Raw genomic sequence first — 27,866 nt, forward strand, 5'->3', positions numbered from 1 at the left:
ATACATGCAGATGAGAAAAGGTATTTAGCAGTTTATATTTACTAAAACTATTGCATTTCCATGTACTGTAGGAGACTAGATATAGTGAATGCAGGGTCCTGGGTTTAGTAACACTTTAAAGGTAATCTAGTTGATGAAAAAAAATTAGATTTTTGTGATTGTGAATAAGCAGTGTGTAAAAATTCAATGGGGATTGGTCCCATGGAAAATGATGATCCTGATTGTTTTGTCACTATGCTATTCAAAATAAAAAATAAAAATGAACCATTCTGAGCCATTTCATTTCATTGTGAGCCAAATCACTTAAATGGCCCGCGCTCTTTAAAAGGCTGAGCACCCCTGTATTAGAGGTAACCACGTTGGCCCAGACTATTTTTTAAAAATCTATTTTTCCTGGAGTACAGCTTTAAACTATTTGTATGTAATTTTCCAGTTCTAATCCAACAATTTAATTTAGCAAAACGGGTAACAGTTGCCCAAGGGGTTTTATTTTATCTTCTACCGAGCCAAAATCGCAGGAGCTGTGAAAGGCTGAACTTCATATCAGTCTATTTTCAGCCTCGTTAGACATGAAACTATCGGTTTTGGATGAACTGACCCTTCGACACTGTAAGTAAGGTGAACGATGTTCAATGCAAGTATAACAGGGTTCAGATAATGGTCTTTCTTGTGCAATCCTTTATAATGGTCAACCTCATCCAACTTTTACAATAGAGCCGTATTTACTTTTCCAGATTTTGAAGATATCTTCTTTCTTTCATCCATATCCAGCCCAACCTGCAGGTCATAGGCACCAGGTCCAGGTAAAGAGGATGTAGTCTCTCGAAAACGCTTCTCTTTGTTCTGAACAGTCTGTCCTCCTTTCACCTTTTCCTACAAAAAAGATACCCAGGAATAATATTACTCCACACACCAGCTGGAACAGCTGCATGAAGGCATCCAAATGAATCTAGAGATTTAATAGCAAGATGCAACCAAGCTTGTAATTGTTAAAATAAATTTGCTACCCAATATAATAGTATGAAACACTTTAAAGAACTTGCTACTAGACTAATAGCCTCATTTGTAACTGTAATATCTACAATAAATGTAAATATACTTCCCAAGCAAATATTTTTTTTTTCTGCTTAAATTAAAAAAAAAAAAAAAAAAAAAGCTATAACAGCACACTTTAATAGCGCTGCGTATATCAATATGCAAAGTTGGACTTCTGAATTTTCTTGTAAATTTTTTTACGTTACCATCAAAGCAAGAAGTTTCTAAAACTAAAATGTAAGTTACGGAAGAAACAGAGAAGTGCAACGATGATATGTAGCAGCCATCTTTGATTCAGTTTTCTATAGCTAGACAAGTGAAAGGTGACAAGCTGATATTTAACTATACACTTTATTACATTCTTTTTTGTCTTATTAAAAAGCCCCTGTGTTTATAGCACAGGATTTACAATGCAAGTGCACATACAAACAATAGCACAATACATAATTATGAGGCAGAAAGAATAAAAATATGATGAAGGTAAACATTTGTATTGTAAGGTAACCAGATTTTCTAAATTAGATCTGGGATAGTGTTGGGTGAAGTGTTTGGCCCGAGCATGAGTTCTGGCCAAACATCATCTGTTCGCCCCGTTGGGGAACACCTAAATTTGTAGGGCATTCGCCCCGCCGAATGCCCTGCAATGCAGTGTGCATTGCCCAATCAGCTCTGCCCAATCAGAGCACAGTAAAAGCTGGTTGGTAAGGAGCGGGGCCGGGAAGCCGACTGCAGTGTCCTTAACAACTGATGAGTCATCAGCTGTCAATGAGCTTCCCCGCTGACAGCTGAATAAAAAACAAAATAAAATCAGTTGCCAATATAAATGGGGGGGGGGACAGTGTGGGGATCCATACCAGACCCCCAGTGAAGGCAAACCGCCGAGTGGCTTGCTTGCCATTTTACAGTTCCTATATAGGTAAGAGCGGGGCCATCTGGCAACATCACCTGGTGGCACTGCCCCCCTTGTGACATCGCAAACCGGTGCATGCTGGGTCAGTGACTTTGCAAGGGGCACTGCCACCTGGTAACATCACCAGGGGGCCCCACCCTTACCTATATAAGAACTGTTAAACGGCAAGCCAGCCTTCAGCGGTTTGACTTAAAGGCCGGCAGAACTTTTTTTGTGTGGGGGTTTCCAGTGCGGAGGGCGGCGTGATTGATGATGGATTTACATTGGGGGACCCTGTTTGTTCATTTTTTAATAAAGGAATTGTCAAAAACTGTCTGTGTTTTTAGTACTTTTTTACACTTTTTGGTGAATGGGTAGGGGTACTATGTACCCCATACTCATTCATATGGGGGAGGGGCAGGGTCTTGGGGCTACCTTGTGATTCCAATATGCCCCCCGCTCGCTGACGCCCACAACCACCGCCCAGGGTTGTGGGGAAGAGACCCTTGTCCCGAGCAACCACGAGTCAATTTAAATGTGATTTGACTCTTTTTTTTTCTTTAAACATTTAATTTTTGCTGCAGCATGTTCTATACATGTTACAGATGAGTGCACCATATTTAAAGGAAATTTTCATTTTCATTGTTGTACTTTATGCATTATTAAAATCCCTGCTCTTGAAAAACTTTTGCTTTAAAAAAAAAAAAAGGTTGCATTTATACATTGTCCCCCAGGGCAGTACCTGGACCTCTATACCCCTTTTATGGCCAATTACTTGCATATAAGCCTTCAATGGGCACTTGATTTTTCATGTTCGGCTCTGATAGAGTTCGCTGGTTGAGGCAGAACTTTTCCCCTGTTTGAGATTTCTGTTGCAAACCGAACAGGTGGTGTTCAGCCCAGCTCTAATCTGGACATCCTACACCTACTTTTATTGGGGATGGGACAAGGGTAGAGCAGGGGGTGTGGATAATGGCAGCATTCAAAGCCATACCAAGTATTGGATTGGGCCAAAGTGTCCTAACAGTGGAAGGAGATTATTGGGATATGGTTTAATAACACCTGAGCCTACACTGTTCTTGATTAAGAGTGCAGGCCTAGGTGTCACACAGCTGGGAGGAGACACGTCCCCTCCCGCCTCCTGCTCCGGGCCAGTAAAAGAAACGTTACTAAGATGGATTACACTGCAGTCCCCAGAGTCAGGAATGTCATTATTAAAACTGGAAATAAATAGAGGACACATTTTTTTAATTGGGGATGAAATCTGAGACATTTTTTTCCCTGGGACAGCCCCCTAAAATTGGGTACTGTCTCCTGAAACTAGGGACGTCTGTTCACCCACTAGTATTGTCCACAAAAAAAACAGCTTGCTTGATACATTTTTAAACAAATTCAAAAATAAAAACAGTCAAAAGTAGATAGGTTGCTATGAGCACAAAGAAATTATACCTTGAGACTCCATTCACAATTGTGCATTTTGTAGCTCGAAGCTCAAAAACACTCAACATCAAAAATTTCTATGTTTTTAATTGTGCCTGTTCACAACTAATGGCGCATACACACGATCGGAATTCTCGTCGGAAGAGGCTCTGATGGTTTTCCCGACGGAATTCAGCTCAAGCTGTCTTGCCTATACACGGTCATCGCCTACACACCGGAATTCCGATCACGTGTACGCGGCATAAGCGTAGTGTCGCTTGTAGCTCGAAAAAGTACATAAGCTTCTTTTGGCCGCAATAGATTCAATGGAAGCACTTTTCATTGGCTAAAAATAATGATGCCCGCAAAATGTGCAAAAATGGGCAAAATGTGCACAAATATTTGCACAACTGCTCAAAAAATGTCTGCAAAAGGACCAAAGGAGCTCAACTTAAGTGTGAATACAGCATAGCACTCTTTCCATGGATGGACAATTGGGTGCTGCGCCCTTTTACCACTGAATAAATGGGCCTCTTTAAGGTTAAAAAAAAAACACTCATAAGCTTGTTTAAGAAGCAAGTCCTTTCACGCTGACAGGATTAAATAAGTAACATTGCTGAAACCAGTAAGAGCAATGAACGAATTCTGCATGCTAGGATTTTTTTGTACTGAAATGGTGGGGGCTAGAAGTTAGCAAAGTAGAAGGCTGCTGCACCTAGGATGGGAATACAATCACATTGTGTTTCTCACCAAGTAGCTGGTACAGACAGATATTGACAACCAGAAACCTGGTGAACAGGCCAGCAGAGCTGCACATTTGAGGGTCCAAATCTTTACATATTTTCGTACAGTCACCCTTTGCAATCTATCTATATCCTAGCATGGTAGTTATTTGATGTGTATACTGTCTATGAAACAAGTGTAGCACCCTCTACTGTATGCTAGAAGTAATGTTCATGTAGTTGTTAGTGTGGGAAAATTTTAATATGGCTCAGGGCCAAGTCTGAGCTGGGAATCTGGGTCAGAGTTTAGTGACTCAGGGGCTGTATGACTCATCTGGCAGCTCTCTTTAGCACTTCCCTCTAGTCTGGATGTTTATAGAAACTTCCAGAGCTAGAGGGTGGGAGGAAGGGGGGCTACCATGCATATTTATGAGGCCTTGGCCAATCCCCTACAATGGGCCAGCAGGGGGCAGAGCCTACCTCATAATTAGACATAGCCCATGCCAGCAAGGGACAGTTGGGTGGAAGATGGAGTGCTGAGAAGGCTGTCAGTGGCCCTTGAGGGTTCCCCCTAGTCTGGGTGGTGACCTCGGGCCTGAGGCTCAGTTGCTGGAAGATTCCCCCTAAAACACACAGGAGAAACCCTTCCTGGAGGCACGGGAGCCAGGGGAAAGAACAGCAGGAGCAGGTCAGCACGTCTGGGAGATCTCCTGAGAGTCAGCCGGATGAGCTGGTGAGTGTAATTTTAGAGGATTGTGGGGAGAAGATAGCCTAGAGGGCTAGTAAAAGGGGTGGCTGCAGCGAGGTGGGTTGACAGTGCCTGAAGAGGTGGTGTTGGGATCAGTACCCACAGGACGGATGCTAGCTGGACACTGAAATTCTACTACACACCTAAGAGGCCTCGGGTTCCTGCCTGTATTGGGCCATTGCTTCATCTGACTAACTGTCAGGTACTCACAGTGTTCCAGCTAGGTTCTGCAAGCGTGTGCTGTGAATAGGAGAAGCTGTATATTGAGACTGTATTTAGGAAAAGTTGTCCCTGAAGTATTGCTGAAGTCAAGTGAGTATCTCATAATTTCTCATCCCCGTCCAAGTTATTAACCCCCAATAAACCACAGAAACAAAGTCATGGACTGTTATTTTTCTCTGAAGTGCCTGTGAAAATGTGGTGTGCCTGGATGTGCAGGGTGGGGGATCCCACTTGCGGCTCCTTAGGGGGTGTACTACACAAGTACTGTACATGCCCATTTATATATTTATAACATCCTCATTCAAAAGTTTTTAAAAGGATATTCCAAGCTGGTTCACAGTAGGACTAAAGGCAAAGTGTTTTGTAATCCTTCTCCACTCTATCCAAAACGAAAAAAAATGTTTATCTTTAGTTGTACAGTTCCCATCAGAACACGGTAAAGGAAACCCTCATTCTGTGCGTGTTTCCCACACTGTGTTCAAAGCACACTGGACTTGTGATCTGTAGCGGGTGTTAAATTAACGACACCCCAATTGCAGGTCGCAGGCGATTGCCTGCACTGGATTGCATGTTATATAAGTACCATCCATTCCAGTTGCTGTGCATTTTTTTTAATTACTGCATGCACTACTTTTAGTGTGGTGCAGTGCAGTAAAAATGTACAGTGCCTTGAAAAAATATTCGTACCCCTTGAAATGTTCCACATTTTGTCATGTTACAACCAAAAACTTAAATGTATTTTATTGGGTTTTCATGTGATAGACCAACACAAAGTGGCACATAATTGTGAAGTGGAAGTAAAATGATAAATGGTTTTCAATTTTTTTTACAAATGAATATGTGAAAAGAGTGGCATGCATTTGTATTCATCCCACCTGAGTCAATACTTTGTAGAACCAATTATAACTGCAATTACAGCTACAAGTCTTTTTGGGGATTTCTCTACCAGCTTTGCACATCTAAAGAGTGACATTTTTGGCCATTCTTCTTTGCAAAATAGCTCAAGCTCTGTCAAATTGGATGGAGAGCGAGCGTCTGAGAACAGCAAATTTCTCGTCAAATTTGTTATTATTTTTTAAATATAAGAAAGACTGATAAATTGAATACATATAAGGATGGTGGTACAATATTCAAATAGCAATAGAGCTAAACATATCCATTATATAGAGCTAAACATATAGATAACGAGTAGAGCATCAAATAAACCAATAGTGTATTACATTGAAAGCATTATAAAATTCTATTCTATACTATTGGTTCATTTTGCAAGAGCAGTAATAAGGAGATCAATCTAATAGGTATATATTACAAACAGAAAAGATAATCTGTTTTAGTACCACACAATAAGAAAAGAAAAAGGTAGAGAACACAAAATAGGAGTAGATAGGGAGGGTTACAAGTGGTGATGAGATCCCAAATCAATAGAAAGTATAGTGAAGGCAAATAGAGTAAAATTATCAAGGCAATAATAGTGTGTCATCAAAGTCTAGAGGTAAAGAATGCTTAATCAAAGAAAGCCAGAGTTTCTCAAATTGACCGATTCGATCTCTTTTGATTGCTTCCATTTTAGCATGAATAAGAGCTTTATTAGTTCTGTGTATAATTTTAGCTACAATTAAATATTTTGTTTTCCATGCCTTAGCAAGTTAGGAGATGTAAAAGAAAGCAAAATTGATTTTGTGTGATTCCATCAGGTTTAATAGGGCTGTAGCAGGATTGGGCTGTATAGGTGCATCAAAGATTTTGGAGGCTAAGTCAAAAACTGCCTTCCAGAATTTTTGGGCAATTGGGAAATCCCTCCAGATATGAAGTTGAGTGCCAGACTCTGAACAGCCGCGAAAACATGCTCCAAGGTAGTCAGAAGCATTTTTTGATATTCTAGCCGGGATCAAATACCAACAGGTTACCACCTTAAAGTTAGTTTCCACAGCATTGCAGGAATGTACGCATTACCACAACTCAAAGGTGTTAAGTCTGCCTGAAAAAAACAAATGTCTGATTTTGCGTCACAATAAATCAGCATAAATTGGGAGTCAATAATTCCCATTGGTGAAAAATTAACTTAATTAAGTAGCAGTTTCCTGTTAGATCCCATAAGCCCAATTCACTATGATATAGCAATCATTATTTTCTATAATGACTGCTATTTTCAGCAATGAGAACCAATGACAGCTGAAAATAACAGTCACATGACAGAAAATAACAATCGTTATGGGAAAAAAACACTTGCACTATATACTAGTTTTAGAGGTTAAAAAAATGAAAGTTATTACCATGCGTTTTAACCCCCGACAATTTTTCTTTAATCCAGATTTCATTAATCAGCCCCGATGTGCTATCACTATTTTACAGATTAAGTAAAAGCTAGTTATGGTTTCAGGAAATAACAGTTTTTTGGTTGACATTTTCAGTCCATTAAGGAAAGTGTTATTTTGTAAAAAATGACAACTTCCAAAGCAATTAGAATGAAATTAGCGGGAGCAGATGGTTTACAAGCAGTGCTCCAGCTCTCAGAAGGCTTTAACAGGCAGGAGGCCTATGACACACGCTTGTGCTCCCATTGTATTTCTGCTTCGCATTTATATCTGTCCTCATTTGAATAATGTCTCTTTCATTATTAATTTCACCTTTAGATTGGATATTTCATAGTGTCCTGGTCCGGGAGCAACAGAGATAGTCTGTGGAACGTTGAAGACAAAATCCCGCTTTGACATTGACAGAAATGGGGCATATCCACCTATTTGTTTGCAGAGTAAAAATAAAAAAGCAAAAGCATTGTTATAGGCAAATACCATTAAAATATTTCTATAATAAATACAGCATAATAATCATTCTCAATGGAAATTCCCCTCCCCTCCCACTTGTTTTTTTTAACCCCTTACCCCTCACCTGCCCAGCAGATTCCTTTTTTTCTGGCTGTGATCTGCTGTTTAGGTGTCATTGTCCATGGCGCCATCTTGGTCCTCCTTAGTGATTGTGAGCCGACTGCCTCTTCCAAGTTAAAGTGGAACTTTACCCAAAACAAATTGCTAAAAAAATATGTATTTTTTAGCAAGGAACATTCCACATTAATAATTATGCTACCAAAATGAGTGTGTGCTGTAAATTGCCTCCAGCATTGTTCTTGTTTCTTCTTGCTGGAGGCTGCTATTTTGCTGAAATCCAGAGCCCCCGAACAGCAGTAAATCATAAAGTGGAGCTAAACCCATTGATTTAACAGTTTCAAAAAACAGTTACATTTCTGGAATGCTGGGATTGTTAACTGTCACATTTGCTTGTGTCTTCAACCAAACTATCAAACCATCAAATGGCTGGTGTCATAACTGATCACATGTGCAGCACCAAGGCAGATCAAACAGAATCGACTTCCTGGGCTTTAGATAAAGATTAGAGGGTTTAATTCCGCTTTTAGGCTGTCAGCAAATCGGCCTCTACAAACTGCCTAAAAATTCCTAAAAGCAATTGGGTATGTGCTGAGCAGGGTGAGATAGTATATTACTGGGTTTTAAACATAGCTATTCCAGCCTTAAGTGATCTAGCAGGACTTCATTTTCTGATTAAAGTTCCACTTTAAGAGACTCATGTTCCTTATGATCCTAAATATTGTCTGCTGGGGCTGGTGGAACAACTGTCAATGCTCAGAGCCAGGAAAATACTCATATCCCTGCTATTGTACTATGCTCTTAAGGCCATTACGATGAACTGGAAACAATCGTATCCCCCCTCTGTCAGATTCTGGAAAAGCCTAGTGAATGCCAGTTTACCCCTGTATAAAGCCACCTACTCGGGCAGGGGTTGTCCACAAAAATTTTAATAGGTATGGACCTGTTGGCTAGATGACAGGGCCGGACTTACCATTGGGCTTGACTGGGCTCAAGCCCATGGGCCCCGCCCAATAGGGGGCCCCGCCGAGATACAAAGCCGAGTGTACTTGGCTCGACTACGCTCACAGTCATGCCCAGTCCCGACCTATGATGAACATAACACAGGGACTGGGCATGACTGTGAGCCGAGCTGAGTACACTCGGCTACTCTCAGCTCCGCTCAGGACTGCGGTGCCATTTTTAAACTTCAAGACTGCAGTGACAAGGCTGCAAATGACACTGGGGCAAGAAGGTAATAGAAGATAGGGCTTGAAAGTGACTCAAGCCCAGGGGCCCCCACCACTCTAAGTCCTGCCCTGCCCGTAAGAACGATCAGGCGGCTGAACTGCAGCTATGATCATTTTTATGGTAAAGGGAATCGCCGACTGAAAAAGGTGATATCTGAATGATGCTTTTATACATCAAAACTTCCCCATCATATTACCCCATCAAAACAGCCCCCATCAAACTTGTGCCATCAAAATTGCCCCTATCAAACTACCCCATCATATTGCCACCATCAAAACTGCCCCATCATATTGCCCCCATCATATTGCCACCAACAAACTGCTCCCATCAAAACTGCCCGATCATATTGCCCCATCAAAACTGCCCCATCCTATTGCCACCATCAAAACGGCCCCATTAAGATTGCCCCATCATATTGCTACCATCAAAACTGCCCTCATAAAAACTGTCCCAATCAAAACTGACTACAGCAAAATTGTCCCCATCAAAATGGTCCCCATCAAAACTGCCCCATCAAAATTGCCCCCATCAAAACTGCCCCATAAAAATTGCCACCATCATATTGCCACCATCAAAATGACCCCCATAAAAACTGCCCCATCATATTGCCCCCATAAAAACTGCACCATCAAAATTGCCTCATCATATTGCCACCGTCAAAAGTGCCCCATCATATTGCCTCATCAAAACTGCCCCATCATATTGCCACCATCATAACCATCAAAACTGCCCTATCAAAACTGCCCCATCATATTGCCACCACCAAAACTGCCCCATCAAAATTTCCCCCATCAAAACTGTCCCATCATATTGCTACCATCAAAACTATCCCCATCAGAATTGCCCCATTAAAACTGCCCCATCATATTGCCACCATCAAAACTGCTCCATCAGAACTGCCCCATCATATTGCCACCATCAAAACTTCCCCATCAGAATTGCCCCATCAAAACTGCCCCATCATATTGCCACCATCAAAACTGCCCCATCAGAACTGCCCCATCAAAAGAAACCAACCAAAGGAAGCGAAGCTGTGGAAGGAGAGATCAATATACAGCTTGCAGATCCCCCATTCAAGCAGCCCACCAAAATGCGGAGGGCAGGGCGATTTGTACGTCGCTGTTTCAGATCCTTTATCGGATGTTTTGATGCCGGCTGTAAAGCCAATGGACCATGCTGGGACAAAGAACACAGGGCTGGTAAGTTTTATGGATATTGATAAATACAAAATACTTATATTGGATTCTTTTTCCTCCCATTTATGACAATCACACCCCCCATATGTACACATGTATAGGGATGGCCATAGACATTGCTGGCTTTTGTCTTGTAAACACCATTCTGAGGATTTATTTTAAAGAGGAGAAAGCAGCTATTTTTAGATCTGTTTACCCTGAGCCAAGTCCCCCCCCCTCCTCTTTTTCCAACTGTCACCTACTAACTGACTTTTTTTTTTTTTTGAACAAGCCTTGCATGCTACTTATTACAGTCTAGACTGATGACCTCAGTGCCACCCAGCAAGATGGCAGAGATTTATAATATGGAAAGAAAAGACTCCCACATACATGTTTTACCCCTTGCTTCCCACATAACACATATACATAGTTCCCAAAATGTCCAAAAAATATTCCACAGAAACTATAGCAAGCCATTGTAGGCGGAGAATGTATTTTCATTTACAATAGGAGTCGTTCTACAAGACGCAGATCATTAAACCAATGGCATACATTACAGTGATGGTAAAGCTTGTACTTTTGTTTTTTTAACTGCTCTGTGCAATGCTGAGAAAGAAACAAGCTTCCTCATGCACACAGGACATTATAATAATGTTATAAAAATGGCAGTAGCTTTGCAGTGAGTTTTTCAACATTTTTGCAATAGTGTTTTTTTACAGCATTGGCTTTTTTGGCGTATTTTTTTATTTTTATTTTTACTGAGCCAGTGAGGAGCAAGAGAGCCTTGGCTCTTGTGCACATTTAGGTATGTATTTGGGGGGGCTGGGGAGGGGGGGGGGTGCTGCATGCATAGTTTTTTTTTTTTTTAGAAATGCAGCAAGATAAAATCCCTCTGCCTTTAGAAGCACTTTAATTGAACCCGTATAAGAGAACTGAAGTTGTCATGGCTAAAGAAAAAAAACACACTTGTAGGAAGCATGTCCACTGATCCTAAGGTTTTGCAAGGTGTGGGACTTTAAAGAGGCGCTCCAGTCTACCCCAAAAAAAATTTAAGTCAGCAACTACAAATACTATAGCTGCTAACTTTTAATATAGAGACACTTACCTGTTCAAACATCCAAAGCTGTCCTCACCTGAGCCAATTGTTCAATCCCTGCCTCTTGTATATAAATTCACCAGAGTTTACCAGTGCCCCCCCCCCCCCCCACACACACACACACTCATCTCCCCGCTGAACTAATGGGGTCAGAGAAAGTATTTATTTTAATGTCTCCAGATTTCTTTCAGAAGTAGGGAGTCCCATTTGCTGCTGTGGTGTTCTGATCTCAGGGCTGATAATGACACACTTTCTTGACAAAACTGCCACTCAACAAAGCCCCTGCTTAGCTGGTCTGATGATTCACAAACCCCTGCCACAATGTACAGCCAGGCAGGTGACACCACTACTTCCTGTGTCAACTCCCTTTGTGACCTGCTCACTCATTTAACTATGAAAGTGCATCATCATACTGCTAAAAATAATACACAACCAGATCACAATGAGCCGCTACCTAAGATCTTATCACTGCGCCAAAGATAAACCTGATACATATAGAGCAGCCACTTTAAAAGAAATTATATAATAAAACAGCATCTACCAAACATAGGTTAAAAGTAAATAGAGGCACTAGGTAATGCAATAACATAAACAATACACATATATATTACACACCCAGTAAGTAGCAATGTGCAAACAATAAATATGAAAAAAAGAGATAGTCTATAAGCTGTGATATTAATATTGGGTAGTATCTCTATGGTAGATATTCAGTTGATAGAATGATCTAACACTCCACCACGTGATCAACACCATGCATTGCTTAGCCGCCCACACAATGTGCCCACAGCAATTACCTATGTTTGGGAAAATAGGATTTTTATATACAGCTTACCTGTAAAATCCTTTTCTTGAGAGTACATCATGGGACACAGGAGCTTCATTACATAGTGGGTTACATGGGCACCTCTGGTGATTGGACACTGGTTAACCCCCAATTAAGGAGAATTCCTCCCCTATATAACCCCTCCCATATGGGAGGCACCTCAGTTTTGTAGCAAAGCAATAAGAAACCAATTAAAACCCAAGAAGGGCGGGAGCTCTGTGTCCCGTGATGTACTCTCAAGAAAAGGATTTTACAGGTAAGCTGTATATATAAATCCTATTTTCTTGATCATACATCACGGGACACAGGAGCTTCATTACATAGTGGGATGTCCCAAAGCAATGCTCAGTTTTGAGGGGAGGGAGACACAGATCAGAAATATAGACCGCCATGGACCAGAGGATCTAAACTGCAGCCTGCAGTACACTGCGCCCAAAGGCGGTATCCTCTTGCCCTCTGACATCTACCTGATAAAATCTGGTGAATGTGTGGACTGATGACCAAGTTGCAGCCTTACAGATCTGAGCCAGGGAGGCCTGGTGATGTACTGCCCAAGAAGCACTTACAGCCCTAGTTGAGTGCGCTATCACTTGAAAAGGAGGATTCTTCCCCTTTACACTATAGGCCTGAAGAATAACCTGTCTAATCCATCTTGAGAGAGTGGATTTTGATGCCGCTTGGCCCTTACTAGGGCCTTCCGGCAAAATAAATGAGCAATCGGTCTTTCTTATCTGAGCAGTTGCCTGGAGATAGATACTGATTGCCCTTACCACATCTAAAGTGTGCAAAGACTCTTCTTCTGTGGACTGTGGATCCGGAAAAAGGATGGTAGGATTACATCTTGATTCAAATGGAATCCTGAAACCACCTTAGGCAGAAAGGACCTATTAGGACGCATTACTACCCGGTCCTTATGAATAATTAAATAAGGTTCCTTGCTCAAGAGAGCTGCTAGTTCTGACACTCTTCTAGCCGAGGATATGGCTATCAAGAAAACCAATTTTTTAGTCAAAAGAACTAATGAAGCCTGATGCAAAGGTTCAAATGGTTGCCCCTGCAATGCAGAGAGAACCAAATTCAGATCCCATGGGCATAGCGGAGGTTTGACTTGCGGCCTTAACCGCATAGCCCCCTGGATGAAAGCCCGCACAAGGGAATGTGATGCAAGTGGCTTCTGGAAAAACACTGACAAGGCCAAAATCTGCACCTTGATAGTGCTTACGGCCAAATTTATTTCTAGGCCTGACTGGAGAAAAGCCAAGATCCTGCTAATGACATACTTTCTAGGATGCCATCCCCTGGGTTCACACTAGGAAACATATGCCTTCCAGATTTTGTAGTAAATAAGCCTGGAGGCCGGCTTTCTGGCATTGACCAGAGTAGAAAGGACTGGCTCCGAAAGTCCACGATCTCTCAGAATGTGGGTCTCAGCAGCCACACCGTTAAATTCAGACTGTGTAAAGCAGGATGGTAAATTGGACCCTGCGAGAGCAGATCTGGCCGAAGAGGAAGGATCCATGGCCTGCCTACTGCCAACTTCATGATCTCTGCGTACCAAGGTCGCCTGGGCCAAGCCGGGGCTACCAAAAGAACCGACTTTGTTTCCATCTTGACTCTTCCCAGGAACCGTGAAAGAAGCGGGTATGGTGAGAAGGCATAAATTAGATTGTACCGATCCCAGGGAACTGCCAGAGCATCTGACCCCTGAGCAAGTACATCTCTTGTCCTTGACACAAATTTGTCCAGCTTCCTGTTGAATCTGGATGCAAACAGATCTACGTCTAGAGTGCCCCACTTGTGACATATGTTCTGAAATATGTCGGGGTGTAGAGCCCATTCTCCTGGGCATAACTGTTGGCAGCTTAGAAAGTCCGCTTGCCAATTTTCCACTCCTGGAATGAAGACTGCAGAAAGGCATGGAACATGCTTTTCTGCCCAAGCAAGTATGCGATTCACCTCTCTTTGTGCAACCAGACTCCTGGTGCCACCCTGGTGATTGATATAGGCCACAGCTGTGGCATTGTCGGACTGAACTCGAACAGGGAGACCCTGTAGTCTGTAAGACCAGTTCATGAGGGCCATATAAACTGCCCGAATTTCCAGAATATTTATGAGCAATAACTTCTCGGTCGCAGACCATTTCCCCTGCGTGCAAACCTCTTCCAACACTGCTCCCCAGCCCGTCAGGCTGGCATCTGTAGTTATGATCTTCCATGGAAGGGGAAGAAAAGTTCTGCCTTTCAGCAGATTCTTGGTCTGTAACCACCAAACGAGACTCTTACGTGTCCCTGGGGATAGACACATAGGAAGGTCCAAGGCCTGGGGCTTCCTGTTCCAAGCTGCAAGGATGCATCTTTGCAAAGGCCTTGAGTGAAACTGGGCGAATGGAACGGCTTCGAAGGAGGCGACCATTTTCCCTAACAGTATCATACACAACCAAATGGGGGAAGTTCTTCTGCCCAGAATTAGGCGCACCAGAGCCCCTATAGCCATGGCCTTTGGCCTTGGTAGAAACACCCCGCCCTGAGCAGTGTGTTGATGACCATGCCCAGATACTTTTCTAGGTTTATAATCCAACCTAGGTGTTTCAGGTGTTCTAATGTTTTGGTAACACTGTGGTTCAAGAGCGCTACTGTTTGCTCTATGAGTAGAAAATCGTCTAGATAAGCCATCACGGTTATACCCTGAGCTCTTAAGTTTGCCAAGAGAGGGTCTAGAATCTTTGTGAACACTCGAGGAGCTGTAGCGAGACCGAACAGCAGGGCCACAAATTGAAAATGGTGCTGATCTACCGCGAACCTTAGATACTTTTGGTGTGTGGAAAAAATTGGCACATGAAGATATGCATCCTTGATATCTATCGATGCCATAAACTCTCCCCCTTGCAGGGAAGAGACCACAGAGCGTATTGACTGCATTCGAAAAGACCGGATGTGCAAAAACTGGTTCAGATCCTTCAGATTCAGGATAGGTCTGACACCTCCATTTGGCTTTGGAACGGTGAAGAGATTTGAGTAAAAGCCTGAACTCTGTTCTTTTGGGTCCACTTCCACTATCACCCCCTGGGATAGCAAGTGATCTAAGGCCAGAAGTAGCGGTTTTTGCTTTACTGGATCCTTGGGGGATCCTTGACCTTAGGAAGCGAGAAGGTGGAATCTCCTGAAACTCTAGCTTGTAGCCCAGAGATATCGAGGAGGTTACCCACTTGTCCCGAATCTCCTCCCGCCAGGCTTCTGCAAACTGCAGGAGCCTTCCCCCACTCGGCTGAGTGGGGCCGCCCCTGGGCTTTTTCTGCCCCTGGGCGTGACCTTTGGCCTTTCCTCTAGAGGGAGGTTGGGAAGGCCGTGGCCACTGCTTAGAGCTTGATGCGGAGAAAGAGAACGCCTAAATGATGGACGTTTGCTCTTTTTGATTGGAAGGAGAGTAGATTTACCCCCTGTAATCTTTTGGATGAATTTATCGAATTCCTCCCCAAATAAGCGTTCCCCCTTAAACGGGAACCCAGTCAAATACTTCTTACACGACAGCTAAGCTGCCCAATTTTTTAGCCATAGAGCCCTTCGCATGTGTACCAACAGGAGAGACAAACAAGATGCTTGTTGGACAGAATCCAAAATCGCATCAATCATAAAACACAGAATTTGAGGAATTTCTGCATAATTCTCCTCTTCCTCACTGGGAAGGAGGCCAAGCATCTGCTTAACCTGTTCCTTGAGGAACTGACACAACCCCACAGTTGCGACTGTAGGTTGCACTACAGCGCCAGCCATGGAAAAGGAGGCTTTCAATAACGTTTCCAGCTTCTTATCAGTTGGATCCTTAAATACCTGAGCATTATCCAAAGGACAGGTCGGGTTTCTATTCACACAAGAAACAGCCGCATCGACCGATGAGACCCCACCTTAGACACTGGCGAAAAAACTGAGGTGCCTCCCATATGGGAGGGGTTATATAGGGGAGGAATTCTCCTTAATTGGGGGTTAACCAGTGTCCAATCACCAGAGGTGCCTATATAACCCACTATGTAATGAAGCTCCTGTGTCCCGTGATGTATGATGAAGAAATGCTGTTTTATTATACTGCTAAAAATACTTGTTGTTGGCTTCCAAACTTCCAATCATGGAATTTTAGTGGGTCAGCATAACTGCCAGGCAATCAGCATTTTTATACAAAAGCCAACAGCAGTTTTTCCTATGTCACTGTCATGTCGGGTTTACTATTTGTCCCTGGCAGTGGAGCTTTAATTTTTTTTCTTCATAATTTGATGTTGTATAAAGAAAAATATATGAAATGTAGGTAAGGATGCTAAATCCAATTCCTCTGGTTTTATTGCAGATGAAGGCGAGATTTACTGCAGACACAGCTCACACGGCAGGCCTGCCACAGTGAGCAGTATTGAAAGGAACATTCAAACTCCAGAAGAGTGTGTCGCCTACATTCAGACTCCAGAAGAGTCTGTCGCCCAAGCTCAGACTCCAGAAGAGTGTGTCGCCCACGCTCAGACTCCAGAAGAGTCTGTCGCCCACGCTCAGACTCCAGAAGAGTCTGTCGCCCGCGCTCAGACTCCAGAAGAGTCTGTTGCCCGCGCTCAGACTCCAGAAGAGTGTGTCGCCCACGCTCAGACTCCAGAAGAGTGTGTTGCCCACGCTCAGATTTCACAAGAGTGTGTCGCTCATGTTCAGACTCCAGAAGAGTGTGTCGCCCACACTCAGACTCCAGAAGAGTGTGTCGCCCACACTCAGACTCCAGAAGAGTGTGTCGTCCAAACTCAGACTCCAGAAGAGTGTGACAATAATGTTGAGACTCCAGTAGAGTGTTCCAATGCTCGTGTGCAAACTCCAGAAGAGTGTGATGCTCGTGTGAAAACTCCAGAAGAGTGTGATGTGCATATTGGGACTGTACCAGACATTGAGACTCAACCAAAATGCCAGGTGAACCATGGGAACATTTCCTCCGGTAAAGATGAGGGGAAAGGCTACAAGAAAGGGTAAGCAGATACTGGTGGTAGGGGATTCAATTATTAGAGGGACAGAGAGGGCAATCTGTCACAAAGACCCTCAACTACGAACAGTATGTTGTTTACCAGGCGCTCGGGTTCGTGACATTGCAGATCGGATGGACAGATTGTTGCATGGGGCTGGAGAGGACCCAGCTGTCTTGTTAGATATTGGTATCCATGACCAAGTTAGAGGAAGGTGGAGCATTCTACAAAATGATTTCAAGGACATAGGGATTATGTTGAAAAAAAGAACCTCCAAAGCAGTATTTTCAGAAATACTGCCTGTACCTAAAGTCACACCAGAAAGGCAGCAGGAGCTTAGAGAGCTTAACAAGTGGCTGAAGAACTGGTGCAGAGAAGAGGAGTTTGGCCTCATGGAGAATTGGTCTGACTTTTCGGTCGCTTCTCGGCTCTATAGAAGGGATAGACTGCACTTAAATGGGAGGGGTGCAGCATTTTTGGGAGTGAAGTTGGAAGAAATTGTTCAGACTCCAGAAATGTGTGTCGCCCACATTCAGACTCCAAAAGAGTGTGTCGCCCACATTCAGACTCTAGCAGAGTGTGACACACCCCCCGCTCAGGCTCCAGCAGAGTGTGACACACCCCCCGCTCAGGCACCAGCAGAGTGCGACAATCCTGTTCAGGCACCAGCAGAGTGCGACAATCCCGTTCAGGCACCAGCAGAGTGTGACACTCCCGTTCAGGCACCAGCAGAGGGCAACACTCCCGTTCAGGCTCCAGCAGAGTGCGACACTCTCGTTCAGGCTCCAGCAGAGTGCGACACTCCCGTTCAGGCTCCAGCAGAGTGCGACACTCCCGTTCAGGCTCCAGCAGAGTGCGACACTCCCGTTCAGGCTCCAGAAGAATGGGACATTCAGGCTCCAGGAGATTGGGCCGATCAGGTTTGAGAAGAGTGGGAGATTCAGGCTCCAGAAGAGAGGGCTGCTCTGGCTCTAGAAGAATGGGCCAGTCTGGCTCCAGCAGAAAGGGCCTTTTCAGGCTCCAGGAGAGTGTGACACTCCCGTTTAGGCTCCATGAGAGTGCAACACTCCCGTTCAGGCTCCATCAGAGTGTGACACTCCCGTTCAGGGGCAGAGCACATTACATGGGACAGAGCACATGACAGGGCACATTACATGGGGCAGAGCACATTACATGGGACAGGGCACATTACATGGGGCAGGGCAGATTGCATAGGGCATTACATGGGACAGGGCACATTACACAGGGCAGGGCACATTACATGGGACAGGGCGCCATAGTGGGCCATTCCGGATCCAGAAGAATGGGCCGTTCAGGCTCCAACAAAGTGGGTCGTACAGGCTCCAGAAGAGTGGACCATATAGGCTCAAGAAGAGTAGGCTGTTCAGGCTCCAGAAGGGTGGTCCGTTAAGGCTCCAGAAGGGTGGGCCATTTAGGCTTCAGAAGGGTGGGCCTTTCAGGCTTCAGCAGAATGGCCCATTAAGGCTCCAGAAGGGTGGACCATTCAGGCTCCAGAAGGGTGGGCCACTCGGGCTCCAGAAGGGTGGGCCTTTCAGGCGTGTGTTGGATCAGCTATGAGGGGAGGTTGCAGGCTGATACTTTTTAGGTGTGTGTTGGCTATAAGGGGAGGTTGGAGGCCAGTTTTTTTTTCTGGTACTATCGAACCAGCAATAAAACAGTGGCTGGAATAATATGAATTTTTTTCACAATAAGTGGAAATAATCTTTTCGAGTGCTAGAGACTTTCTAAGCCTAACACGAGTATCACTACGAGCACCTAAGACTTATAGGGTTAACAGGCATATACCCTGGAAACATTACATTAGAGGGACACAGAAATCCCAATCATACGAGGTCTCACTGTGACCAAGCACAAGCCATAAGGACGATCCAATTGGATCCCTGGGAGCTCTATGTAGCTTAACTTATGAATGCAAATATATAACAAAAACCTCTGTTTTTAAAATTTTTGAACTAGTTTAGACACTCAAATTATTTCTTGCTATATATTTCTCAATTTGGAAACGTTAGAGTTAGGGGCCGCACTTTGCAAAGGGGCCTTGATGTGGCAGTGCGGCTTCACATATATTTCCATCCAATGTAAATTGTGGAAACAGTTTAGACTTTTTTACTTTATATTATGCTGGCTAGCTGGTAAGTATGCTGGGGAAATTTGTGTTTTGGATTCTTCTGTGAACTGCCATGCTTTAGCGCCAAATCACACCTTTGTGTTGTGGTAAATATGCATTACTGCAGCCTATGTTTTTTAATTCACATTACAAGCATCAGTGTGTTGCAGTGCCATCCATCGTCAATGGTATTCCAACACATTGACCCAACGCACTTCCAACACACATGCAGTACAATTCAACACAATGCAGTTTAACGCACTACCATGCACTGTGGTGCATCATGGCAGAAGAAATTATGTATATTCTTTATTGTTATATTGTGCAAAACATTTAATAAAATTAAATAAAAATAAATAGTGTGTGTAAGTTTTTTTTTTCTTTTATTCTTTCTAAACACAATGCAACGGAACACAGGTCTGATTCCAACCTTGTAGCATCTAGTCAGAGCAGGTGCAACTCCGATGACTGTTAAGCCAGCTATTGATGGTTAGATTTTCAACCTGTGGTTGCAGGAAAGAAAATAGGTGCATTCACCCATCAACACTGATGTTGATGGGGGAATCCATCCCATGGAGCTATCGTGTTCTCTTCATGGGGAGAGCCACAGTGATTATTGCTTAACCTCTGGCAATGATCTCATGAAAAATCCAACAGGCTAGTTGTACCCAAGTGAATCGATCAATAAGCTTGGGTGCAATCAGCCTGCCCATACATGGTTTGAATCTCGGACAGTACAGTAGGAATCGCTTCACCTTAAACTGAAGAGAGAGTCCTCTACCTTTTTTTTTTTAAGGGCCTGATCGAACCCAGAGGTAGGCGGGTGTAAATGGACACAAGTCTATGTACAGCTGCTTGTCCATAGGGATGAATGGACCTTCCAATGAAGTCAGCCGTAAAAACTAATAGGTGGACCTGATTGGAATGCCCATCTGAAAAGGGCATATCTTATAAAAATGTTTTATAATGGACTTCCCGTTTCCCATCCTCTTTTCATGGGTGTACCATTTCCATATCCGGTGTGCCACTTGATCTGTGGGCCGGTTACAGATGATGCTAGATGTCATCCCTGGGCCAAAAATGCACAGTGTGTGATTCCATTTGTACACAGGGGCCTGCTATACCTGGAATAACAGCACAGGGTATCTACAGAGGCAAACTAAAGCCAGTCATACATGGATTCAAGTTCAGCAAGGATCAGAATCGGTGCAGCTACAATGGTCTTGGTATTATTCTTTTTCTCTGAGCGTTTCGCTATTTGGGAAAAATGGTCCAAGTGGCTCTACAGCCTTTCCATCATTTTTACAGATGGAGTAAGGGGGACTCCCTCCACCTTTACCGGGCTCTCCTGTCCCATCGGGGAGCCCGGTACCGATATAACCGCTCTAATCGCAATCACTGTGAAAGAGTTCCTTCCCCTCTTCTGTTACATTACTTTTGGTTTGATTAGAAGCCATTACTGGCTTGTACAGCATCTGATCAAATGGATCTTGCTTTGATCACATGCTTTGGAGGCCAAAGGAGAGATATGGGCTTAAAAACTGGATATGTCACAGCCCATGAATGTTGTTAATTCCTTGTGATAGCAATAAAGTTGATCCAAAAAAAAATGTAAGCGCCCCATACACCCATGCTCATGCACAAATGTAAATATGCATGCTTGTGGGCCCCGATGCAAAAGTTGGCCTGGACCCCCCCCCCCATTACCACCCACCACTTCAACCATGCGTGCAGATACACCCACTGCATGCCAAGATACCCAAAGTGGCTTAAAAGTTTTGAGTTCCTCTTTACATCAGAGGACAGGGATTACCACTGGAGAATCAGAGGACAGGGACCCCTGGCAGGTCACTTGGCAGAGCTCCTTTCCCATCTCAGCACTGTATACAATTCCTCGCCCCCCACACTACACAGGGCTGAAATTACATTCCTTTACACGCAGTCTCTCTGTCTTCACAGGGTGTTTCTGGCTTTTATGTTGCCCATCTGACTTGCGAAATTCTCTGGTCAGAACGGCAGTGTAGTTGCAGTAGGCAGATACACCCTGTGCAGATCATGGCTAACTGGCTGTGTTGTAAAGGAATGTGATTTCAGCCCTGCAGAGGAGGAGCAGTATAGAGTGCTGTAATGGGAAAGGAGCTCAGCAGCATGGCATAGTATCCAGGACAGAGGGGTGGTCAGGGGGCATTAGGGGGTGCAACTTATATCTGGGAGGGCAAAGCCATGTGACATAAAATCTGGAGCCTATAGCCCTTCAGGGGCCCCCTGATGAGGTGTTAAGGGATTTGTTTTAGCAATTTCTGAAGGTTTCTCTGTGAGTGTTGGAAGGTGTTGGGGGAAGGTCACCTCCCAGAGGTGTATGTCTTTTCCCCAGTTGTCAGGGAAGTGGGGTAAGCGGACATCCCCGAGTGGGGGTGTACAGAGAATCCCAGCTGGTGACTAGAAGACACATGAAGTTCCCATCATGGCTATAGGATGGCAGCAGTCTCCTCCTCTTGCCTCACTAAGCACGGTTACCATTCCATGTTGCCAGCACACAGCACAGACACTTCCACATCCTGGGCTGTTCTCACCTCATGCTCCTCTCCATTCAGGAAATGCTTCACAGCTTCTCCCCAGCCAATGAGATTGGAGGGGTGTGAACTGTGGAAGGCAAAATGGAAACCCAGTACTGGAGTGTGGCTGTGGGGCCCTATGGCGGATCAGAGCTGGACTTTGTGGAGGATATGATAATATGGCAGGGAGGCTGCTGGGGCCCCCTGGAGCTAGGGACAGGGTTGTCATTTTGACCCCTGCAACCCCTTATGCTATGCCCATGGCACCACACATGTGAGGTATTGCTGTGAATGTCAGAGCAAGCACAATATATCAAGCACCAGACCTCCTGTGTATCTCTAAACTTGTAACCTGACCCTTCCTTTATGTTAAAAAAAAAAAAAAAAACTTGTAACCTGTAAAGGCTTTTAAAGCATCACCTAAGGATAATGTTTGGTATCTATTTACACAATGTTTATGGTTTTTATATTATACCAAAAAATTGGGCATTATATTGTGTTTGTGTTCACCAAAATTCATTAAAAGGTATATTTTTTCCCCCAAAAATTGTGTTTGAAAAATAGCTGTGCAAATATCATGTGACATAAATTGCAACAGCTAACATTTTATTCTCTTGGGCCTCTGCTTAAAAAAAATATATAATGTTTTGGAGTGCTAAGTAATTTTCTAGCAAAAAATTGCAGATGTTTACATGTATTAGAGAAATGTCAGACTTGGCCAAACCCACCATTCAGCAAAATTTGGCCAAACCCACCATTCAGCGTGGCACAATAAGGGCACTGCAGTTAGCACCACCCATTCCCCACCCCTATTCTCAGGAGTAACGACTTTATATACTTCCCAGGTATGGTTATGGCCTTGGCAACCAAATACTGACACCCTATAATAACTGAGCTTGAGAGTGTCATTGATTGTTATGGAAAAGCTGATCACTGTCCTGTCATGCCTTAGAACAGGGGTCCAATGTGAAGCTACAAAAACAACAAAGGGGAAGGCGCAAACACCTGGTGCATTACACAAGAATTCTTTTTTATTCAAAGGCAATGAAACCTATATATTCGGGTGAGGTCAGGTGATCTGTGTTCTGTGCCACCTGGACTGCTGTCTGGGTGGGTGAGTGTCGTCGGCCAGGGCTGCTAGGCCGGAGATTGGGCCTATCCCGGGGGCATCTGGTTGCTAGGCTTTATGAGGGCCTATCCAGAAGTGAAAGTGCAGCACAGGGTTGGGATTGTGGCTTGGAGAACCCATCAGTGGTCGGAGGTAGAAAAGAAGGTGTCACCACAAAGGGATCAGTCGCCTTTACCAGGGACCACAGTGAGTAACTGAAGCAAGTACCAGAACTATATTCTCACCGAAAGGGCACGGTGGAGAATCTGGAAACTTCAGGTGGTGATGAAGTCAGGGACCCAACCAGGAGACGCTTGCAGAGCAGCCTTGTGTGTCAAGCCAGGGACCGTGCTGGTTAGTAGGGGTGAAGCTTGAGAAGTATCTGGAGTGCCAAGCCAGGGACCCCAGCAGGGGTAATGCTTGAGGGAGATACCAGAGTCAGTGAATCAGTGGGTCTCTAGTGAGAGACCAAGAGCTCAGTATTGAAGAACTACAAGGAGTAGTTGTAGTGGAGCTGAAACTGTTACGTTTGAGTTAGGAACTGGTAAAGGACTGTTGCCATAGGAGACAGCATTCCTGCAAGTGCAGATGTGGCTTCTTGCTGGGGGCTTTCCCTGCACAGCTGTCCTCCTATAGAAGTCTCGGAGTCGGCCAATTGAGTTTGCAACTATCTATGGGTGTCCTGGCCCTAACCCTCTTTCCCTTCAAAATATAAAAGGTCTGTTAATAGAAAAAAAAATTTACATCCAAAAAGTGTCTGGTTTCCAATGACTTTCACCACCTTTGCACCCACTATGCCTCACAACCCACTACATATTGAAGGATGTCAGCTATCTTTGGCCTTGGGGGGGTTCTCATTAGACCAAAAGAGGTAAAAGACTTTGCTACATTTATACAAAGAAGATTTATAAATAAATATATGAATTTTGAATGTATTTAAACATGCTCGGAAGTTTTTTTTTTTTCGGGGGTGTATTTAACTAGTCTTGCCTAGGGTGCAAAATAATCTAGCACCATCCCTGGGTGGAGGAGTATGATGTAGTCAGTGCTGGTGCAAGGTTTTTTGACACCCTAGCCTCCCTTGGCTCCACCCCCTTTGGCCTGTTCATGTATACGGTGGAGGTGGCGATCTGACATTACGCAGTGCATGTTAATGCACAAAAAAGAAAACATATCAACGCTGATAGGTTACAGCAGTACAAAGTGTGAAAAGAAGAGCTCCCAGGACTACAGATCCCAGCATGCCTGGGTTGCTATGACATTGTCAGAAATGATCACCCCAGGATGGTGCTGAAAATTAAAGTAAGGAAGGTTCCCGGCTGTCATGTACTGTACACTGCGGGGGAGGCTCATCTTGTCCCATTCCTCAGCAGCCTGGTACAGCCCAGCATCCTCCTGCTCTGCCCTGTCCTCCACCACCGCCGGGAACAGCTAGCACAGCCGTGGAGGCATCAGAGGACCAGCGACGCGTGAGGGGCTCTCCTCTGTCTTCTTCCGAACATCGCTGCCACCTGGTGGTGTAGTAGGAGGGAGACGCAGAGGGTGCAGTGATAGTGAGGGAGTTCTATCACAAAATATTGCAATGACCAAACATCCAACGTCCTGAAAAGCGCTGGGTACTGTGGCTGTGCGGGACATTGCTGTGTCAGACAGCCCCCTTTCACGGAGCCTGCACTCGGTGTGGGTTGCACCGCACTGTTTACAGGTGGTGGCGCTCTTTACCGATGTGTGCTCTAGGCAGGAGCCTAGCTCACCTATTGGTAGCGCCGGCCCTGGATGTAGTGTTGTGGGGGAGGTGCTAGGAGAGGGAGCCTGCAGCTGTGACCTGTGTCCTGCCCCTGAGCATAGTGCCCAGGTCATGTGACCCCCCCTTGCCTTGGCCCTGGATCCAGTCATATGCTCTATTGATCTACTGAACATCCTTCCCCCATCCATAGATCTCCTGCTCTGTATGTACAATCACTCATGCCCCATACTTGGGGAAAAAGGAAAAATTGTAACAGGGAGCAAAAGGGGATAAAATGGAAATATGGTGGAACACCGCATGCCGCTGTGACAAATTTTCACCATATAAGTTAGTCTCTGTTCACATCTGCGTGTTCTGGTAATGCGCACAGAAATGCACGTTTCCATGCAATCCTGAAACATGGAAAAATATGTGCCTTGCGCTTGTAGTGCCATTTATTGTAAATGTCACCACAAATGTGAGACGCCAATACAACAAATGTGGCAGAATCTGTGGTAAATAAAACATACCAAAACACACCATAAACTACTTTGCCGCGCTTGTCGCGCATAGGGCAGCACACTGAAATCAATGGGTTGCTCTATACCTGTTGGGCAAAAAAATAAAAAAATGGGTGTTTGCCATCCAGGTGTATGTCAGAGGTGTAACTGGGGCCTTCATCATTTTACCAACTATGGAATGCTTGGAGAGCAGAAATCAGCATTTAGCACATGTGCAAAAATGGAAAAAAAATAAAAAATGTCCAACAGTGAAAGGGCTAAAATGACCCTCAAAATTACTGAGCGCTAACCCCTCCCCCCTCCTCTGGCAGTGGCAGTTCCTCAGGTCTGCAGACACCACACTCCTCCCCCCATAGCCCCATGTGTAATATGCTGCACCCTCTTTTAGACTGACTCCCCACCATCCTTCACATACCAGCTAAAATACAACTAAAGACACATTTTTTTTTTCATTTACAATAGAGTAAGGGAGGGCTATAACTTCTGTCAGGTTTTATTTGACATGTGTCCCCATTGGGGGAATTTCCCTTCACTTCCTTTCCCAAAGCCAAAAAATAATTGAGAGAAATCCCTTAAAGTGACATAATCCCCGGGTGTCACCAGAACTAGTGTTCCCGTTGGAAGATTTCCCCTCTATTTCCTGTTCTGGTGACAGACAAAAATCTGGAATTTTCTTTCACTTTTGGTGGAAAGGGGGCTTAGACATCAATAAAAACCTGACAGGGGTTCTAATCCCTCTCCAATCCATCCAACACTAACAATAATAATGTTCTCCTATATTTATGTAGCACTGACTCCCGAAGGAGCTGCTGGTTTTAATGGGCTTACCATTACCTTCTCTCGCTCTCTCCTCGTGTCTAGGGGTTTCCCGTGGTAGATGGCCCAGACTTTAGAGACTGACAACAGATCCGCTTAAAGGGATTTTTATTTGCTAAAACGTAGTTAACAACAGTCTCTCAGTATAGGATCAGAGGGTTAGGTGAAAAGTCCAGGTATTCTTAGTGTCAAAGTCAGTAATAAAGAACTTTCTTACTTTGAATAAATCCAGAGAATAGCCATTCACAGCTGGATGTTCACTCCAGTTGGATAGTCCCTCTCTCACAAGGCCTAGCAGCTAACAGGGTGTTTGAGTCAAGAACAAGTCTCTGGCACAGACTTTGTTGTAGAACATGTAGGAATAAGTCTCTGCCACAGACTTTGTTGTAGAACATGAACAAGGAAACTAGAAACTTGTAGAACACTCGCGTGCCACCAGTATCTTGCAGCCGGCCCGGCGATATCACGCAAGATTGGATTCACATAGGTCCTTCAGCTTTACCAGGCTCTTGCTAAGAAGCCAACCCTTACGTGGCCTTCCTCTGAAGAGTCCTCCCCTGGATAACTAAGAAGTTGCTGGGCCTCTCCACAACTTGGGATGGCACCGGACCACTTCCAAATCCTTTCCTTAGTTTCCTCGCCTCAGGCTAGCCAGCCCCGAGACGTAAAGTCGGGTGGATCCGCACCCCAGGCCATAGGCCTCCTGGGGGCTGGTCAGGAGGACCAAGACCACGGAGTCAGAACATACTTCTGGACCGGAACCCCGAACCACGTGACATCCGCATCTTAAGTACCCTCTCCCAGAAAGCACAGCAAGAGCGACACTCCCACTGGGCTGGCTCCGAGAGAAAGTAACCTTAAAGCACCCAACCAGACTGTGTTTCCATGCCTGCCAGAAGAGACAGCACCCCCTATGGCCAGGCCGAACACCCTATAGTCCAGTCAGACTGATGCTGAAGTCAAAATTTAGAATAATTATACCCAAACCAAACTGCAGCTCAGGTGTAACGTTAAATTTCAAAAACACATAGCGCATGCTCTTCAGGAGCTGGCGCTACATTTATAATTGAACATATGGGTAAGAAATGGAAAATGATTATTTGTGTGTGTAGGGGGGAGGGGGTACTTAGTTTCACAGTTAACCACTTGCCACCCAGGCCAATTCTGATATTTCTCTCGTATATGTAAGAATGATCATTTTTTTGCTAGAAAAATTACATAGAACTCCCAAAAATTATATATATATGTTTTTTTTAGCAGAGACTGTAGAGAATACAAGAATACAATGGCAGTCGTTGAAACTTTTTATCTTGCACAGTACTTGCGCAGCAATTTTTCAAATGTGTTTTAAAAAAAAAAAAAAAAATGTTTCATGCTTTAAAAAAGAAAAACACTAAAATTAGCCCAAAGTACCAGAGGAGTTCTAGTGCTAGAATTATCGCTCTTGCACAAACGTTTGTGGAGATACCTCACATGTGTGGTTTGAAAACTGTTTTCATATGTGGGCGGGACTTATTAATGCATTTGATTTTGCAAGCAGAGGGACAGGGGCGCTTTTTTTATTTTTTTATTTTTACTTTTATTGTTTTAGTTTGACACTTGATCAAAAATATATATTTTTTTTAACTTTAACTAACTTTTAATGTAAACATCCCTTGTAATAGGAATGTGCCATGACAAGTCTTCTTTACAGTGAGATATGGGGTCAATAAGACCCCACATCTCACCTCTAGGCTGGGAAGCCTAAAATAAAAAAAATAAAAAAAAAACGATCTCAGCTTTCCAGC

At 44.2% G+C, this 27,866-nt stretch overlaps 1 protein-coding gene across 1 annotated transcript in view; it reads right to left on the bottom strand.

Moving 5' to 3' along the window:
- The window catches only part of STPG2 (sperm tail PG-rich repeat containing 2), a 980,631-nt gene that overhangs the window by 941,622 nt on the left and 11,143 nt on the right, over positions 1-27,866 (bottom strand). The window contains exons 3-4 of the mRNA XM_077476582.1: positions 7,663-7,772; positions 727-873 (exon numbers count right to left, since the gene is read on the bottom strand). Of these exons, the coding sequence (XP_077332708.1) occupies positions 727-873; positions 7,663-7,772 (257 nt within the window). The remainder of the gene's footprint in view (positions 1-726; positions 874-7,662; positions 7,773-27,866) is intronic.

Source organism: Lithobates pipiens, unplaced genomic scaffold, assembly GCF_037356315.1.
Source record: "Lithobates pipiens isolate NorthernLeopardFrog02 unplaced genomic scaffold, aLitPip1_a1.2 Scaffold_13, whole genome shotgun sequence".
NCBI classification, from domain to species: domain Eukaryota; kingdom Metazoa; phylum Chordata; class Amphibia; order Anura; family Ranidae; genus Lithobates; species Lithobates pipiens.